The sequence below is a fragment of the Phyllobates terribilis genome, unplaced genomic scaffold (genome assembly GCF_046119375.1).
Source record: "Phyllobates terribilis strain yellow unplaced genomic scaffold, ASM4611937v1 Scaffold_12__6_contigs__length_324123572, whole genome shotgun sequence".
In the NCBI taxonomy this organism is placed as follows: Eukaryota; Metazoa; Chordata; class Amphibia; order Anura; family Dendrobatidae; genus Phyllobates; species Phyllobates terribilis.
Genome location: NW_027362772.1, coordinates 229,695,540 through 229,714,453, shown reverse-complemented (window position 1 = coordinate 229,714,453; position 18,914 = coordinate 229,695,540). Strand labels below are relative to the sequence as shown.

The 18,914-nt window shown below is 44.9% G+C and overlaps 1 protein-coding gene across 8 annotated transcripts in view; it reads right to left on the bottom strand.

Moving 5' to 3' along the window:
• PLEKHG5 (pleckstrin homology and RhoGEF domain containing G5) overlaps positions 1-18,914 on the bottom strand; it is a 445,968-nt gene that overhangs the window by 84,610 nt on the left and 342,444 nt on the right. For all 8 annotated transcript variants that reach the window (XM_073656679.1, XM_073656680.1, XM_073656682.1 and 5 more), the window contains one exon: positions 3,578-3,669. In XM_073656679.1, the coding sequence (XP_073512780.1) occupies positions 3,578-3,669 (92 nt within the window). The remainder of the gene's footprint in view (positions 1-3,577; positions 3,670-18,914) is intronic.

Genomic DNA, 18,914 nt, shown 5'->3' with positions numbered 1-18,914 from the left:
AAAATAATTCTCTGTACAGCGAACTCACATTTCTCCAGCTTAGCAAAAAGCGAATTGTCCATTAATAACTGTAATACCTCACGTACGCTCCGCCAATGAGACTCCAGATCCGGCGAATAAATCAAAATGTCATCCAAATACACAACCACATTTTTGCCGATCAAAGGTCTAAGGATGTCATTAATAAGATTCTGAAAAAATGCAGGAGCATTAGTAAGACCAAAAGGCATAACCAGGTTCTCAAAATGACCCACAGGAGTGTTAAAAGCAGTCTTCCATTCATCACCCTCCTTCATGCGCAACAGATTGTATGCCCCCTTAAGGTCAATTTTAGAGAACCACTTGGCCCCCATTAACTGGTTAAACAGATCAGGAATCAATGGCAGTGGGTAAGGATTGCGTACAGTAATTTTGTTAATCTCACGAAAATCCAGACAAGGACGTAAACCGCCGTCCTTTTTTTTTACAAAAAAAAATCCAACCGCCACATGAGACTTAGAGGGCCTAATGTGACCGGCGGCCAAACTTGTCTGTATGTATTCCTCCAAAGCCTTCCTCTCAGGAATAGTAAGGTTAAATAAACGACTTTTAGGAAGAGTCGCTCCAGGGACAAATTCAATAGAACAATCATAGTCTCTATGGGGAGGCAAAACCTGCGATTCCTTCTCAGAAAAAACTCTCCAAAAATCCTGAATAGGAACAGGCAATTCTCCCCTATCCAAAGCTGCAATACGCCCGTTACAACACTTGTCATAACATTTATGGCTCCAGGATTTAATTTCACTGGTAGACCAATCCAGTACAGGATTGTGAAATTTTAACCAGGGCAATCCCAATATTACTGGAGAAGGCAAGTTATTCAAAACTACCAAATCCAATTTCTCATGGTGAACACCATTAATAGTGAGAGGAAATTCACAGACCTTGAGAGTAATATTCTTCAAAGGGGAACCATCCACAGAAACCACAGCAATGGGGGATGATAAAGGTTCGGGTTTTAAATTGAGTCTTTCCAAGAATCCCCCATCAATTACATTCAGAGTAGACCCACAATCAACAAACACCCAAAATTCCATTAATTTTTCCTGAGCAATCGTGGAAGCAGCTAAAAATACACCCTTGGAATTTAAACAGGCAATACGGGCATGACTGACCATTTTTTTTTCTTTCTTCATACGAAGCTCACAGCCTTTAATCAAATGACCAGATTTTCCGCAATAGAAACACAAGCCTTCAGAAAATCTACGGTCTTTTTCTTGAGAGCGAGGTGCCACCGATCCAATCTCCATCGGTTCACCACTGTTAGTACACACATTCTCATAACCAGAAACTGACATAGCAGAGGATTTGCTCTCATTAACCCTTGCACGCAGTCTCCTATCCACCCGTATAGCTAATTGCATAGCCTGTTGCAAATCTTCAGGTGTAGGATAAGCAATTAGCAGGTCTTTAACCCTTTCATTGAGCCCAGCAAGAAATAGACTTTTCAGAGCAGAATCGTTCCACCCTGTTTGAGTAGACCATCGACGGAAATGAGTACAATATTTTTCCACATTACCTGATCCCTGTTTCAAACGTCTCAACTCAGTCTCAGCTGATGCGACACGGTCAGGATCATCATATAATAGTCCCAAAGCAGAAAAAAAACTATCCACTGATCTGAAGCATGTATCACTAGGTTGCAAAGAAAAGGCCCACTCCTGAGGCTCTTTGCGCAAAAGTGACATTATGAACCCTATGCGCTGGGATTCATCCCCAGAGGACTTGGGTCTCAAACGAAAATACAATAAGCAAGCATTTTTAAATGAAAAAAATTCTCAGTGTTCACCAAAAAATAAATCCGGCAAACATACCTTAGGCTCCAAGAAATGTGCTCCAGGACAGTTACTCACGTGCTGACGGAGCTCGGCCACCTCCAGAGAGAGTCCCTGCAGGCGATGAGCCAAATCCTGAACCGACACCATGATGGAACAGAAAAATCTTTCCTTAGAGAATTTGCAGGCTGGACTTACTGTTATGTTCTGCTACCAGAGCTAAGGAAAGAGAGGAGATCTGTCCCTACGATAGAACTCAGCTGAATCCCTACGATGTAACAGGGAACCTGATCCTGCGATCAGACCTGCTAAAGTCCTAAGCTAGTCTGTACGGAGACCTATAGTTGTGGGGAAGGAATCCCTACAAGTACTAAGGACTGGGAGGAAAATGGGACACCTCCTAACAGAAATAGTAGCAGACAGACGAACTAACAAAATATATAGAACATAGAGGTCCGTAGACCAAGCAAACTAACAGAGTTAGATACAGAGCACAGGCTAGCTAGAAAGTAGTTATACAATGAAGTCCAGCAAAGCCAGAAGGGCGGAGCAGGATTAAATAGGCCAACAAGGTCATGTGACCAGCAAAGGAAAAAACCTAAGAGCAAGGTTCTAACAGAGGCATCATTTTGTGGGGGTGTGACTGGGGGCATCGTACTGTGTATAAGGGGCCCTGGGGTCCATCATAATGTGTGTGGGGGGCTGTGGAGGCATCATTATGCGGGGGTGCGACTGGAGGCATCATACTGTGTATAAGGGGCCCTGGGGTCCATCATACTGTGTGTGGGGGAGCTGTGGAGGTATCATTCTGTGGGGGTGTGACTGGGGACAGCATGCTGTCTGTGGGGGGCCACTGACCAAGTTATCAGGGCTAAATAACACGAACAGTATGATTTATAAACTTTATAAAAAGCAGTAAATTATATGGTTGTGATTATTTGATGCAGGTAAGAATACAGGTTATAATAAGCACTATTGTATTAGCAGTAGAAGCTCATCAACAAACTTAATTTTGCTCAATATTAAGTGATAAAAATGAATATATAATATATTATATATTAATATTGAGAAGAATTAAGTTTGGTTGTTTGGTTTGGTCCTCCACAATAGTTATAGTGTTTTGACGTGGCACCTTGGGAAAATTAATTGCCCACCACTGATGCACAGGGAATTTACTTGACTGTATCCTTGGGATAAGTCACAATGTCTGGTTGGTGGAGGACTTCAACCGATCTGCAGAATCATGAGGCCACCGCGTTCCCGCTATTGAGCCCATATACACAATAAACCTCTTTAAAGAGGTTGTCCACTACTTTTACATTGATGGCTTATCCAATGTCCAACACCTTGCACCCCCGCCAATCAGCTGTTATCGGTGTAGGCAGAGACGGCTGCTGGCTGGAAGCACATATTTGTGGAGCTGCTCCATCTACTTGTAGTGGCCAAGGCTTAGTACTGCACATCCGCCTCCTATTCAAATCAATAGGAAGCGGATGTGTAAGTACTTCCGGCTGGCGGCTGCCTCCGCCAACACCGATAGCAGCTGCCGGGTGTCGAACCCCGGCCGATCAGCCATTAATCCTATGGATAGGTCATCAATGAAAAAGTAGGGGACAGCCTCTTTATGATTGTCACTCTATAAAGAGAAGCAGAAGATTGGAGCTCTGCGCTACAGCAAGGAATGGTGACCCCTAAAAAGATATGTTATTAAAATACTCAGTACTGGATTTATACAACTGTTCTTAGAGAAATTAATTATTTACCCCAACGACTTCTTCTTCATGGCTGGAACAATTTCTGTCTCTATATCCACATTTAAATCGAACTTTAACGTGAAGCATTCCTTACTTGGGTCCTGAAAAGAGAAGATGCAAATAGGATACTTTTTTGTAAGTATACAGAGAACATATAACAGTACCCTACTAGCTTATATATCTGAACACAAAGTATATTAATAAATTACCTATTTTTATTATATAGTGACTAAGTATTATTTTGTTTGTATTCAGTAAATTTTGTTTTAATCCATTTTTTTTCATAAATCGATATTACACTTGAAAATAAGAAACTTTGTAATATATCTTATTTGAGAAATACACTTGTCTCTCCTCCTGGACTAATCTTTTCTTCTCAAAATTCTCAAATCACAGGTAAAATCTGTCTTCAGTGAATACAGACTTTCCCATTACTGAGATAGGGAATGACAGTTGGTGCTCATAAAGTTCTACGGAGAACTGTAAGTGTCCTTTCAGGAGACCTTGCAGCTGAATGTCTGTGTCTGTCTCTAGCTTCTCTATAGAATGTTTGTGTCTGCCTCTAGCTCCTCCCTAGAATGTCTGTGTCTGCCCCTAGCTCCTCCCTAGAATGACTGTGTCCATCTCTAGCTCCTCCCTATTGTCTGTGTATGCCTCTAGCTCCTCCCTAGAATGTCTGTGTCTGCCCCAGCTCCTCCCTAGAATGTCAGTGTCTGCCTCTAGCTCCTCCCTAGAATGTCTGTGTCTGTCTATAGCTCCTCCCTACAATGTCAGTATCTGCCTCTAGCTCCTCCCTACAATGTCTGTGTCTGTCTCTAGCTCCTCCCTAGAATGTCAGTGTCTGTCTCTAACTCCTCCCTAGAATGTCTGTGCCTGCCTCTAGCTCCTCCCTAGAATGTCTGTATCTGCCTCTAGCTCCTCCCTAGAATGTCTGTGTCTGCCTATAGCTCCTCCCTAGAATGTCTGTGTCAGCCTCTAGCTCCTCCCTAGAAAGTCTGTGCATGTCTCTAGATCCTCCCTACAATGTCAGTGTCTGCCTATAGATCCTCCCTATTGTCTGTGTCTGCCTCTAGCTCCTCCCTAGAATGTCTGTGTCTGCCTTTATCTCCTCCCTAGAATGTCAGTGTCTGCCTGTAGCTCCTCCCTACAATGTCTGTGTCTGTCTCTAGATCCTCCCTACAATGTCAGTGTCTGCCTCTAGCTCCTCCCTAGAATGTCTGTGTCTATCTCTAGCTCCTCACTAGAATGTCAGTGTCTGTCTCTAGCTCCTCCCTAGAATGTCTGTGTCTGCATCTAGCTCCTCGCTAGAATGTCTGCGTCTGCCTCTAGCTCCTCCCTAGAATGTCTGCGTCTGCCTCTAGCTCCTCCCTAGAATGTCTGCGTCTGCCTCTAGCTCCTCCCTAGAATGTCTGTGTCTGCCTCTAGATCCCCCCTAGAAAGTCTATGTCTGCCTCTAGCTCCTCCCTAGAATGTCTGTGTCTATCTCTAGATCCTCCCTACAATGTCAGTGTCTGCCTCTAGATCCTCCCTATTGTCTGTGTCTGCCTCTAGCTCCTCCCTACAATGTCTGTGTCTGCCTTTAGCTCCTCCCTACAATGTCTGTGGCTGCCTCTAGCTCCTCCCTAGAATGTCTGTGTCTGTCTCTAGATCCTCCCTAGAATGTCTGTGTCTGTCTCTAGCTCCTCCCTAGAATGTCTGTGTCTGTCTCTAGATCCTCCCTAGAATGTCTGTGTCTGCCTATAGCTTCTCCCTAGAAGGTCTGTGTCTGTCTCTAGATCCTCCCTACAATGTCAGTGTCTGGCTCAAGATCCTCCCTATTGTTTGTGTCTGCCTCTAGCTCCTCCATAGAATGTCTGTGTCTGCCTCTAGCTCCTCTCTACAATGTCTGTATCTGACTCTAGCTCCTCCCTAGAATGTCTGTGTCTGCCTCTAGCTCCTCCCTTGAATGTCTGTGACTGCCTCTAGCTCCTCCCTAGAATGTCTGTCTGCCTCTAGCTCCTCCCTAGAATGTCTGTGTCTGCCTCTAGCTCCTCCCTAGAATGTCTGTGTCTGCCCCTAGCTCCTCCCTAGAATGTCTGTGTCCGTCTCTAGCTCCTCCCTATTGTCTGTGTCTGCCCCAGCTCCTCCCTAGAAAGTCTGTGTCTGTCTCTAGCTCCTCCCTAGAATGTCTGTGTCTACCTTTAGCTCCTCCCTAGAATGTCAGTGTGTGCCTCTAGCTCCTCCCTAGAATGTCTGTCTCTAGCTCCTCCCTAGAATGCCAGTGTCTGCCTCTAGCTCCTCCCTAGAATGTCTGTGTCTGCCTCTAGCTCCTCCCTAGAATGTCTGTGTCTGCCTCTAGCTCCTCCCTACAATGTCTGTGTCTGCCTGTAGCTCCTCCCTAGAATGTCTGTGTCTGCCTCTAGATCCTCCCTACAATGTCAGTGTCTGCCTATAGATCCTCCCTATTGTCTGTGTCTGCCTCTAGCTCCTCCCTAGAATGTCTGTGTCTGCCTTTAGCTCCTCCCTAGAATGTCAGTGTCTGCCTCTAGCTCCTCCCTAGAATGTCTGTGTCTGTCTCTAGCTCCTCCCTAGAATGTCAGTGTCTGCCTCCAGCTCCCCCCTAGAATGTCTCTATCAGCCTCTAGCTCCTCCCTAGAATGTCTGTGTCTGTCTCTAGATCCTCCCTACAATGTCTGTCTCTGCCTCTAGCTCCTCCCTAGAATGTCTGTGTCTGTCTCTAGCTCCTCCCTAGAATGTCAGTTTCTGTCTCTAGCTCCTCCCTAGAATCTCTGTGTCTGCCTCTAGCTCCTCCCTAGAATGTCTGTGTCTACCTCTAGCTCCTCCCTAGAATGTCTGTGTCTGCCTCTAGCTCCTCCCTAGAATGTCTGTGTCTACCTCTAGCTCCTCCCTAGAATGTCTGTGTCTGCCTCTAGCTCCTCCCTAGAATGTATGTGTCTGTCTCTAGCTCCTCCCTAGAATGTCTGTGTCTGTCTCTAGCTCCTCCCTAGAATGTCTGTGTCTGCCTCTAGCTCCCCCCTAGAATGTCTCTATCAGCCTCTAGCTCCTCCCTAGAATGTCTGTGTCTGTCTCTAGATCCTCCCTACAATGTCAGTGTCTGCCTCTAGATCCTCCCTAGAATGTCAGTTTCTGTCTCTAGCTCCTCCCTAGAATGTCTATGTCTGCCTCTAGCTCCTCCCTAGAATCTGTGTCTGCCTCTAGCTCCTCCCTAGAATGTCTGTGTCTACCTCTAGCTCCTCCCTAGAATGTCTGTGTCTGCCTCTAGCTCCTCCCTAGAATGTCTGTGTCTACCTCTAGCTCCTCCCTAGAATGTCTGTGTCTGCCTCTAGCTCCTCCCTAGAATGTATGTGTCTGTCTCTAGCTCCTCCCTAGAATGTCTGTGTCTGTCTCTAACTCCTCCCTAGAATGTCTGCGTCTGCCTCTAGCTCCTCCCTAGAATGTCTGTGTCTGTCTCTAGATCCTCCCTACAATGTCAGTGTCTGGCTCTAGATCCTCCCTATTGTCTGTGTCTGCCTCTAGCTCCTCCCTAGAATGTCTGTGTCTGCCTCTAGCTCCTCCCTACAATGTCTGTGTCTGCCTCTAGCTCCTCCCTACAATGTCTGTGTCGGCCTCTAGCTCCTCCCTAGAATGTCTGTATCTGCCTCTAGCTCCTCCCTTGAATGTCTGTATCTGCCTCTAGCTCCTCCCTAGAATGTCTGTGTCTGCCTTTAGGTCTTCCCTATAATGTCTGTATCTGCCTCTAGCTCCTTCCTAGAATGTCTGTGTCTGCCTTTAGGTCTTCCTATAATGTCTGTATCTGCCTCTAGCTCCTCCCTAGAATGTCTGTGTATGCCTCTAGCTCCTCCCTAGAATGTCTGTGTCTGCCTCTAGCTCCTCCCTAGAATGTCTGTGTCTGTCTCTAGCTCCTCCCTAGAATGTCTGTGTCTGCCTCTAGCTCCTCCCTAGAATGTCTGTGTCTGCCTCTAGCTCCTCCCTAGAATGTCTGTGTCTGTCTCTAACTCCTCCCTAGAATGTATGTGTCTGTCTCTAGCTCCTCCCTAGAATGTCTGTGTCTGTCTCTAACTCCTCCCTAGAATGTCTGCGTCTGCCTCTAGCTCCTCCCTAGAATGTCTGTGTCTGTCTCTAGATCCTCCCTACAATGTCAGTGTCTGGCTCTAGATCCTCCCTATTGTCTGTGTCTGCCTCTAGCTCCTCCCTAGAATGTCTGTGTCTGCCTCTAGCTCCTCCCTACAATGTCTGTGTCTGCCTCTAGCTCCTCCCTACAATGTCTGTGTCGGCCTCTAGCTCCTCCCTAGAATGTCTGTATCTGCCTCTAGCTCCTCCCTTGAATGTCTGTATCTGCCTCTAGCTCCTCCCTAGAATGTCTGTGTCTGCCTTTAGGTCTTCCCTATAATGTCTGTATCTGCCTCTAGCTCCTCCCTAGAATGTCTGTGTCTGCCTTTAGGTCTTCCCTATAATGTCTGTATCTGCCTCTAGCTCCTCCCTAGAATGTCTGTGTATGCCTCTAGCTCCTCCCTAGAATGTCTGTGTCTGCCTCTAGCTCCTCCCTAGAATGTCTGTGTCTGTCTCTAGCTCCTCCCTAGAATGTCTGTGTCTGCCTCTAGCTCCTCCCTAGAATGTCTGTGTCTGCCTCTAGCTCCTCCCTAGAATGTCTGTGTCTGCCTTTAGGTCTTCCCTATAATGTCTGTATCTGTCTCTAGCTTCTCCCTAGAATGTCTGTGTATGCCTCTAGCTTCTCCCTAGAATGTCTGTGTCTGCCTCTAGCTCGTCCCTTGAATGTCTGTGTCTGCCTCTAGCTCGTCCCTTGAATGTCTGTGTCTGCCTCTAGCTCCTCCCTAGAATGTCTGTGTCTGCCTCTAGCTCGTCCCTTGAATGTCTGTGTCTGCCTCTAGCCCCTCCTCTATAGTATTTTAAAATCACTGCCATCTCCTATCTCAGTAAAGAGAAAATCTGTCATCACTGAATACATATTTTACCCATGAATTGACAATGAATGATTGGTCCAGGAGGAGAAAGAAGCAGTTTTCTCTAATAAGATATATTACAAAGTTTTTTTTATTTTCATGTGTATTATTGATTTATGAAATAATAATTAAATAGACGGTTGCTCCTCAAAGAGGACCCCAAGTATCTGGTCATTATAATATAAAAATATGTGTGAAGTCATTGCAATCAGTGGTACATGATAGGTGGGGTATGAGTGTCTCTGGGACAGATTTTGTCAGTGATGTTTTAGCTGAATGTGACATTCTCTTATAAAAGAGCAACCAAAGACTAAACAATGGACTGCCATGTCAAGTCTCTTCCCCTTGGCAATGAGGACGATCTATAAATGGGGACAGGCAAGGAAGAAGAGGCAAACAGTAAACTAACTTTAGAAACGAGAGATGATGTCACAAGTCAGCGGATCCCATTGTGTTCCCCGCACCCTTTTAAGAATTGCAGCTATTCTGGTGACTTTGCAGTGAAAACTTTAAAATACCCAACCTAAAAAAAAAGAGAACGTGTCTTGTGTCTGGACAATGAATTGCCGGAGGAGGAAGGGGCAGAGAGGGTGCAGAGAATGTCCCTCTCCCAAATAAGAAGACACATGGAATGTGGAGGGCTCTGGTACAGAATTTATTAGGGACGGGTCCAAGAATTCCAAGTTACACCACTTAATAGAAGGGGATATAGGACCCTTCATTCATTGGCATTGTGAGCAGTTGGAAATACGTGCATTACATGGTGTTATTCCTACTAACGGAGAGGAGCGTGACATAGGACAAATGAAGAACACGCAGCAAGTCCAAACATGGCAAAGTTTTATTTGCTCATATCTAATCACAGCTCCAAAAGTACAATGTATGTGGCTTTCCTAAGAAATGCATGCAAATCTTTTTTTGCGTTGTCGTCTGGGCTCATAAGTGGCCAGTTTATGTAGAATCCAGAGAATTCAGCCCCATGTGTATGTATCATATCAGATCTATCTTATTAGTAGGCTGCGGGGTCTGCTCAGGACATCAGATACGGGTTACATAGTGACCATTCAGTTCTCTTTTTCCGCTGCGTATTTCCATATCTGGACTGGCTTCAGCACCACCTCCCAATGGTGGCTGATGAATGGACACATGGAGGGGAGGGGAAGACCGGACAGTCGTCAGACATAATGTGAATTGTACTGTTGAGGAAAAGTTAAAAAACTATCTAAGGCCATCTGCATAGCGTGTTTGTGCACTTAGCTGAAAGTATGTGTCAGGAGCTTTTTCCAGACGGATACTTTAACATTGCCGTAAGCAAAAGTGTGTTCTTTTTGCCTCCATCAGGCGAAATCTGTACACTCCAACTATAAAACATGATGGGAAACTGAGATCAGCTACAGTATATGAGGTCAGCTCCATAGAACACTGCACCTAGCCTTTCATACTTTTTGAGCACACCCCCCCTATTCCCAGCCTTTGGTCTAGGAAGGGGAACTTTTGTAACCCTGGTCGGAGGTCCGGTCAGCTGTGTTCTGAGAAACCAATGTGGCGCCCCAGAGGGTTCAGTCGCCACAGAGGTACTGCATCTCACCCAGAGGTGTGGTATCTCACTCTCAGGTAAGGATAGAGTGCTGCCCGGGACCCTAACACCTGCATCCAACACTACACTACTCCAGACCAGCAGGAGGGGCAAGATGCGTCGCTTCCTTGCTGAGCCCTGTCCCTGGCTGGAGTGGGGGGAACCAAGAGAGGGGGAACCATGTAGTGGGTGTGGGTGGAGGAAGTAAATCAGGGGAGCATTTGTTAGGGATAGTATATAGAGGGAAGCCATCTTGGGTGTGTAGCCAGTCAGTCAGTGGAGTCTGAGGGGAGAAGGAGCTCTGTATGAGCTCTGCTCAGGAGGAGGAGGGCCTAGCCAGAGAGGCCCAGGACAGATTGAGGAGGAGAGGAGCAGGAGAAAGGTTCCAGGAGTGAAGAAGGGATCCCAGGGGTACGGGCAGTGCTGGAGGCCACCCGTACACCCTAATCTGCCAGGCGGTGGAGGGATCGAGCCGCAGAGGGGACCGGCCCCTAATCAGTGAGAATTACAAAGTTCAACTGGAAACCGGAGGCTTCTGTACTTTCAGGGAGAAGTTGCCACATCCGCACTCAAGTCGCCGAAAAGGTCCAGGTTGCCCAGAAAGATCCGAGGATACCGGCTTGGGACATTGTTTGGCGAGGCGCAGGGCAAGAAGGGTGAGGGCCAGCGCAGGAAGACGGCTGAGAAGGGCATATAGAACGGGGTCCTGTCAGGCACTCTTGAAACAACTGGTAGTTTGCTGAACCCCTGCCTGGGGAACGCAGCGCAACGTGGGAGGCTGTAATGCGGAAAGTGCAACCTGAGGAACTTAACAACTGTGAGTAAACTCTGAAGACTGCACCCCACGGTCTCTGTGAAATTATTGCTGCGCCATCACCCCTGCACTACACCGCAACATCTTTAACATCTACACTGCCCTGGAGCTAAGCTCTACCTGTGGAGAGCCACACCATCCCTGCTGCAGTAACATCAGCTCCAGAGGACCTGCTCCGCAGCGGCGGCTCCCTTTAGCCGCATACCACAGGTGGTGTCACAAACTGTATATAAAAACTATAAATCCCCTGTAAAAATATTCTCCTTTTGATTGACCGCCCTGGGTCACGAACCGGGTCACCGCCACTGTGACCTCTCCCCTAGCAATGACCGGCCCGGCACCGAGTACCCAACGGCCCAGGGGGCGCGTCACCAACACTACACAGGGGCCCTGCTCCACCAGGTTGATAGCCTTGTTGGACGCTTGGAGCACGAAAATGACTCCCCACCGGCTTCGGCTAGTGAGAGCACTGAAGATCCCTGACCCTCGCTGTGGTCTTCTGGCTTGGAGGGATGGTTTATTGGGGAGCCTCTCCTCCGGAAAGGGTCTGCATGAATCCTCGCCTCATGCGCTGTTTTGGTGTGACTCCGGTCACATTTTTCAGTGCCTTGGATGCTGCTTCAATCAAAAATAAGAAGTCAAGTAAATCCAAATATCTAATTTCCAGGGGTATAATTATAAAGGTCGCAGAGCTTGAAGTTGCACCTGCGCCCACTTGGCTCCCATATTATTAATGGTAAGTAATAGCTGGGGAACCCTATAACATTTTGCATTTGGAAGCTTAAAACCAAAGAGGTTTTCTAAGATTTTGCACTGATGGCCTCAGGCTAGCCTATCAATGTGCTTGGCACTGATATAGCAAGTCTCACATCTGTGCCGCTGTGTCTGGTACTGCAGTCCGAGCCTATTCACTTAATTGGTGTGAATAATATTACCACTCTAATTTATCATGCTGCATTTTTATAAAACCGGCTGGACGTTTAAAAAATGGATGGGGTAAAGTGGAAAATGCCACTAGACACAAAAAGGTCTAAAAATCAGTTGCCAGGTTTTGTGCCCTTTACTTGTTGATATTTAGTGACTTGTAAGCCATGGCAACCTAGGATCAGTATTTCCGGTCCAGCTTCCCTTCCTTCTCTTCTTTAGTCCTGGCTCATACAATTTGAACTTGGCACCCGGCCCATCATTATGGCCGCGTTCTCCCAGAGGTTTCCTTTGTGCTCATTCCTTTCATAAGACTGCTCATGTGTAGCGGTATGGAAATCCGGCAAAATACATTCGTCTAGCTTGCAATTTTGCCACCACCTTGCCCACACTACCTCACCTACCCAACTCACCTCTCCACCCCCCCGCCTGCAACAATCCGAATGGAGCCGATCACATATACAATACACAAGTATATTAGTGCCATATGTAGCCTAACGTTAAACCACCTTATCTAATACTACATATGAGTTTTACAAGACATCTGCAAGTGTCCTAGAATACCAAACACCAAGACAGAAGCAGTAGAGTAAGGCGCAAAGTAGTCTGATCTGTGACGGCGGCATTAACAGCACGCCGACAGGGAGTCGCACAGTTCTATGCGCCCATTGTGTGCCCATGAGGTGATCACGGGGCGCCAATGAGTTCCATGACAGCTGCGGTCTGTTGAAGACCCCTGTGCCTGTCATGACGGTACTCCTGTGAAAATCAGCCTGTAGCTGGCGTTCATAGGAGATCGTGATTTTTGCTATATACAGCAAAACTGTGGTATTGCTGTATATAGCACAAGCGATCAAACAATCGCAGGTTCAAGTCCCCTAAGGGGACTAATAAATAAAAAAAATATTTTTAAAAATATAAAAAAATAAAAAATAAATACAAGTTCAAATCACCTTGAAAAAATAAAAAATAATAAAAACGGAAATATGCATTTGATATCGCTGCGTTTGTAAAAGTCCGTTCCAACAAAATATAAAATCAATTAATTCGATTGGTAAATGGTGTAACTAGAAAAAAAATCAGTACGCCAGAATTGCAGCTTTTCGGCCACTGCAAAAACATCAAAAAAGTAATAAGAGGCGATCAAAACATCATATCTGCTCCAAAATGATAGCAATAAAAACATCGGCTCTGGGTACAAAAACTAAAAACATGAAAATGTTATGGGTCTTGGAAAATGGCGACAGAAGCAAATTTTTTATTTATTTATTTTTACAGATTTCTGAATTTTTTTCACCACTTAAGTAAAAGAAAACTATACATGTTTGGTATCTGTGTGCTCGTACTGACCTGGAGAATCATATTGCCAGGTCATTTTTTAACGTAAAATGAACACTGTAAATTAAAAAAAAAAACAGTTGAGCTTTTTTTTGATATTTTGCCACACTTGGAATTTTTTTACCACTATATCACATGATAAAATGTATGGTGCTATTCAAAAGTACAACTCGTTCCGCAACAAACAAACCCTCACACAGCTATGTCGATGGAAAAATAAAAAAAGTTATGGCTTTTGAAGTAAGGGGCGGAAAAAACAAAAGCGCAAAAACATAAAATTGCCCGGTTCTTAAGGGTTAATAAATCTGTAACGGGTCTTTCACATCTCTGTTAGGGAATTCCATTTGTCATTCCAGTTTTGGGAGCTGACAAGTGAAATGAACCATTAGTGCACAATGGTGCAACTGTAACAACAGCAATCAGAACTTGCCTCAATCTCGGCTGTTTAACTATTTAAATGCCACTGTCAATCACTCACAGTGGTATTGAAATAGCACAATGGCCAGTGCGTGAGCTCACCAACCAGCATCAGCCCCCCCCCCCCCACCATGACAGGCTCCTGGCTTGCTGATTGGTTGCAATGTCAGGCCCTCATTACTTCCATGTTTGTCATACCATGCATCCCAATCTGAGGTTGGTGCTTCTAGGAGTAAGCTTTGTTCTATTCCCATATCTATGTAGTAAGCTTTGTTCTGTTCCCGTATGTATGTAGCAAGCCTGGTTTTGTTCCCATATCTATGTAGTAAGCTTGGTTCTGTTCCCATATCTATATAGTAAGCTCGGTTCTGTTCCCGTATCTTTGATGGAAGTTTGGTTCTGTTCCCGTATCTATGTAGTAAGCTCGGTTCTGTTCCCGTATCTTTGAAGGAAGCTTTGTTTTGTTTCCATATCTATGTAGTAAGCTCTGTTCTGTACCAGTCAACATTATTTTTAAAACCTGCTATCTCTACTGCTTTATTGCAGCAACGAAAGATAAGCAGGCTAAAGATAGGTCGCCTCAAGTTGCAGGCCAGTGCTTTCTAATTGCCCCCTAGGCTAAAATTGGACAGCCAGCTCCTGGTGGGAGGTCACCTCCCGCTGCACCCTATATGTGCAGGAAGGGGATAAAAAAAATGCTTCTCTCCATATTCACTTACCACCAGCAATCAAAGCCTCCGCTCAGACACACTGCGCTGTGACAGGCTGTTCCCCAGCGTGTGCCAGCATGGTCCTCCTTAGGCCTGCTCTATGCTGTCCCAGGGATATCTCGGGAGGTCTTGTGCCCCGAGGGCCATAGATGGCAGCCTCAGGGGCTGCATAATGGAAACCGCTGGCCTAGCACATTACACTGCTCCTGACAGTTTATGTTCTTTCCATAGATCATCCCAGTGCCATCTTTCCTCTAGGTAAGTTACACCATCGACAGAAAATAGGGGCAAGTATCAAGGCTTTTGCATCAAAAAGTCACAAATTTTCCCACACAACAGTTATTTTGCAAAAATGTGTAATTTCTTGCAATTTTAAGATGCTTTTGCAACTTCTCAAAATTGGGAATGGGTAGATAGGTAAATGAGGCCTTAACCAGATTTATGAATTGCCACTTTTTAAAAAAGTTGCGAAAAAAAAAGACATAAACTTACTCCAGAAAGTGGGTAGCATTATGTTTTCCAATTTTTCTTGCTTCTAACACCTTAATTTTAAAAACTTACTGTTCTCTTGCTGCTTAAAGGGAATGCACAGAACAGGTGATAAATGTGTGATAGGTATGGGTCCAACCACTGAGACCTATGGGCTCTAATCTTCTGGATGCATGTACGTGATCACTGATCTTTTCGCTTCTGCGCTAAATAAATGACTATCTCTGTTAGTCCTATAGAACGAAACGGAGCGATATAAGGAGGGAAAGGAGCAATGTAAGGAGTGAACGGAGGGATATAGGGAGTGAACGGAGGGATATAAGGAGTGAACGGAGGGATATAAGGAGGGAACTGAGCGATATGAGGAGTGAATGGAGCGATATAAGGAGTGAACGGAGCGATATAAGGAGTGATCGGAGGGATGTAAGGAGTGAACGGGGCGATATAAGGAGTGAACGGAGCGATATAAGGAGTGAACGGAGGGATATAAGGAGTGAACGGAGCGATATAAGGAGTGAACGGAGTGATATAAGGAGTGAACGGAGCGATATAAGGAATGAACGGAGGGATATAAGGAGTGAACGGAGCGATATAAGGAGTGAACGGAGGGATATAAGGAGTAAAAGGGGCAATATAAGGAGTGAACGGAGCGATATAAGGAGTGAACGGAGGGATATAAGGAGTGAACGGAGGGATATAAGGAGTGAACGGAGCGATATAAGGAGTGAACGGAGGGATATAAGGAGTGAATGGAGTGAGGAGTCCTGAGGAGATAATTTGCATATTCCCACTGCATTTTGGGGTAAGTGAAGAGTCTCCGCGAGCTCAAAGAACACTGGATTTTGGCTGTTGGAGCTGAAAAGAGGACATCGGTAAACCAGGGGAGGAGTCCTGAGGAGATAATTTGCATATTCCCACTGCATTTTGGGGTAAGTGAAGAGTCTCCGCGAGCTCAAAGAACACTGAATTTTGGCTGTTGGAGCTGAAAAGAGGACATCGGTAAACCCCGCGCCTACCGGCGTGCGCATTTTAAAGCTTTTTTCACTGTTTTCAGAACATTAACAGTAAGAACATGGAAGAGTCCAGGAGCCATTTGGTGAGCTGCATATCCTGCTACATGTTCACAGACTTGCCAGTGGAAAAGCCAAACTTCACATGCCAGAAATGCAAGCTTGTGTCCCTGTTGGAGGAAAAGTTGCGAAATCTAGAAGAGAGGTTAACTACCTTGAAAATCATTAAGGAAGGTGAAGAGTTCTTAGACAGAGCAGAATTATCTCTTCATGATTCAGAAAGAGAAGAAATTCGAACTGCACCTGATGAAACAGAGGAATGGAAGCATGTGACCCACAGAAGCAGGAGGATCGAGAGGCAGTCAGCACCCATACTGCTCAGGAACCAGTACCAGGCTCTCACGCAGGAGAACCATGAAGAAATACAGCAAAATAAGACTTTGCCAGCAATGAATAACCTTGTAAGCCCTCAGAATCCTCCTGGATGGAAAAAGAAGAATGTTGTGAAGAAAAAACGGAGAGTGGTGGTCATGGGGGATTCCCTGCTAAGAGGAACAGAGGCCACTATCTGCAGACCAGACATAACCTCAAGAGAAATGTGCTGTCTTCCAGGAGCAAAAATTAAAGATGTGTCTGACAGGATATCAAGACTCTTCAGACCTACAGATCACTACCCATTCCTGCTAATACATGTGGGGACAAATGACACCGCAAGAAAGGACCTGGAAACCATCAGCAGTGACTTTGAAGACTTAGGCAAGAAAGTGAAAGAATTGGGAGCGCAGGTGGTCTTCTCATCCATCCTCCCAGTGGATGGCCATGGAACAATGAGGTGGAATAAGATTCTACAGGTGAACAACTGGCTACGTCGATGGTGCCGTCAACAAGGATTTGGATTTCTGGATCACGGAATGAATTACCTATACGATGGACTACTTGCTAGAGATGGGGTGCACCTTACGAAGACTGGAAAACATGTATTTGGAAGTCGCCTTGCTACACTCATCAGGAGAGCTTTAAACTAGAACAATGTGGGAAGGGAAGCAAAAGGCCAGAAAAAGCCATACAGCTGACAAATACTATTGAGATCTCTGCTACTGGAAGTGGAAGGGAAGAACAAAGACAAAACAATTTAAATAATAAAAATATGGGAGGAAGAGAAACCAATCACAAACTAAAATGTTTTTATACAAATGCACAAAGCATGGGCAACAAACAAGGAGAATTGGAACTACTAATGCAGGAAAAGAAATATGATGTCATTGGAATCACTGAAACTTGGTGGGACGATACACATGATTGGAATAAAAGGCTAAAAGGATACAACTTATTTGCAAGAAACAGACTTGATAAACGAGGAGGAGGTGTCGCATTGTATGTTAGAAAAGCGTATATCTGCACAGAGATTGAAGCTTCAGAGACTGGGAGTTCTGTGGAAACTGTTTGGGTAAGAATACAAGGAGAGAACAACGGAAAGGACACCATTGTAGGCATTTACTACAGGCCACCTGGGCAAGCTGAAGATATGGATGAACTCTTTATGTATCAAATGACCAAGTTCTCCAAAAAATATGACGTAGTGGTCATGGGAGATTTCAACTATCCAGACATTTGTTGGGAATCTCTCTCAAGTAAAACTAACAGGTCAAGCAAATTCTTATCCTCTCTTGCTGACAACTTTATCTTCCAAAAGGTAGGGGAGAAAACAAGGGGATCTGCTACTTTGGATCTAATCCTTATAAACAGGGAGGAAATGGTTGAGGAGGTAAAGGTGGCTGGGACCCTAGGAGGCAGCGATCATGCTATTATAGAATTTTGGATAACTAGAGGAGGAAGACATGTGAAGACTCAAACTTCAAGGTTAGATTTTAGAAAGGCAGATTTTAAGAGACTCAGAAAGAGAATAGGAGGGATCCAATGGCTGGATGTCCTTAAGGACAAAAATGTCCAGGAAGGATGGGAAATTTTTAAAAATTAGATTCTCAAAGCACAATCGTTAACAATCCCGAAAAGTAGGAAGAATGGGAAGCATTTAAGGAAACCAGGATGGATGAACACAGAACTTAAACACATGCTAAAAAGAAAGAAAGAAATGTTTATTAAATGGAAAGAGGGAGGCATATCTAAAGAAGATTATAATGCAGTCTGCAGATCCTGCAGGGCACGTATCAGGTTAGCTAAAGCTGACAATGAATTAAGGCTTGCAAGAGATGTCAAAAGCAATAAAAAAGGATTTTGGGGGTATGTCAAAAGTAAAAGTAAAGTCAAAGATGCTATAGGATTTTTACAGGATGAAAATGGAGAAATGGTAAGAGAGGATGTTGAGAAGGCCGAACTTTTTAACTCCTATTTTGCATCTGTTTTCTCTCAGAAAGAAAATGTAAGATCAACTGATCTTCACTGTCCTTTTAAAGGAATAGAGGAATCCAAGTTATCTGTAAACAGAAAGATTGTGAGGGAATATTTAGCTAACATAAATGAGTTCAAGTCTCCAGGTCCAGATGAATTACACCCCAGAGTACTGAAGGAGATCGTAGAAGAAATTTTAGAACCACTCTCCATAATCTTTGAAAATTCTTGGAGAACAGGAGAAGTCCCAGAAGACTGGAGAAGAGCAAATGTTCCTATCTTCAAAAAGGGGAAGAAGGTGGACCCAGGGAACTATAGGCCGGTGAGTCTGACTTCTATACCAGGAAAGATCTTTGAACAAATTATTAAACAACATGTATGTAAGTACATGGATAAGAATGAAGTGATTAACCAGAGTCAGCATGGGTTTGTAACTAACAAGTCATGTCAGACTAACTTAATTTCCTTCTATGACAGAATCACTGACTGGGTGGATCAGGGAAATGCTGTAGATATAGTATATCTTGACTTCAGCAAAGCATTTGACAAAGTATCTCACACCATCCTTATTGAAAAAATGACCAAGTATGCAATGGACCAGGCAACTGTTAGGTGGATTCATAACTGGCTTAGTGATCGGACTCAAAGGGTGGTTGTAAATGGCTTCACATCCAGCTGGATGAATGTCTCAAGTGGGGTACCACAGGGCTCTGTCCTGGGACCTGTATTGTTCAACATCTTTATCAATGATTTAGATG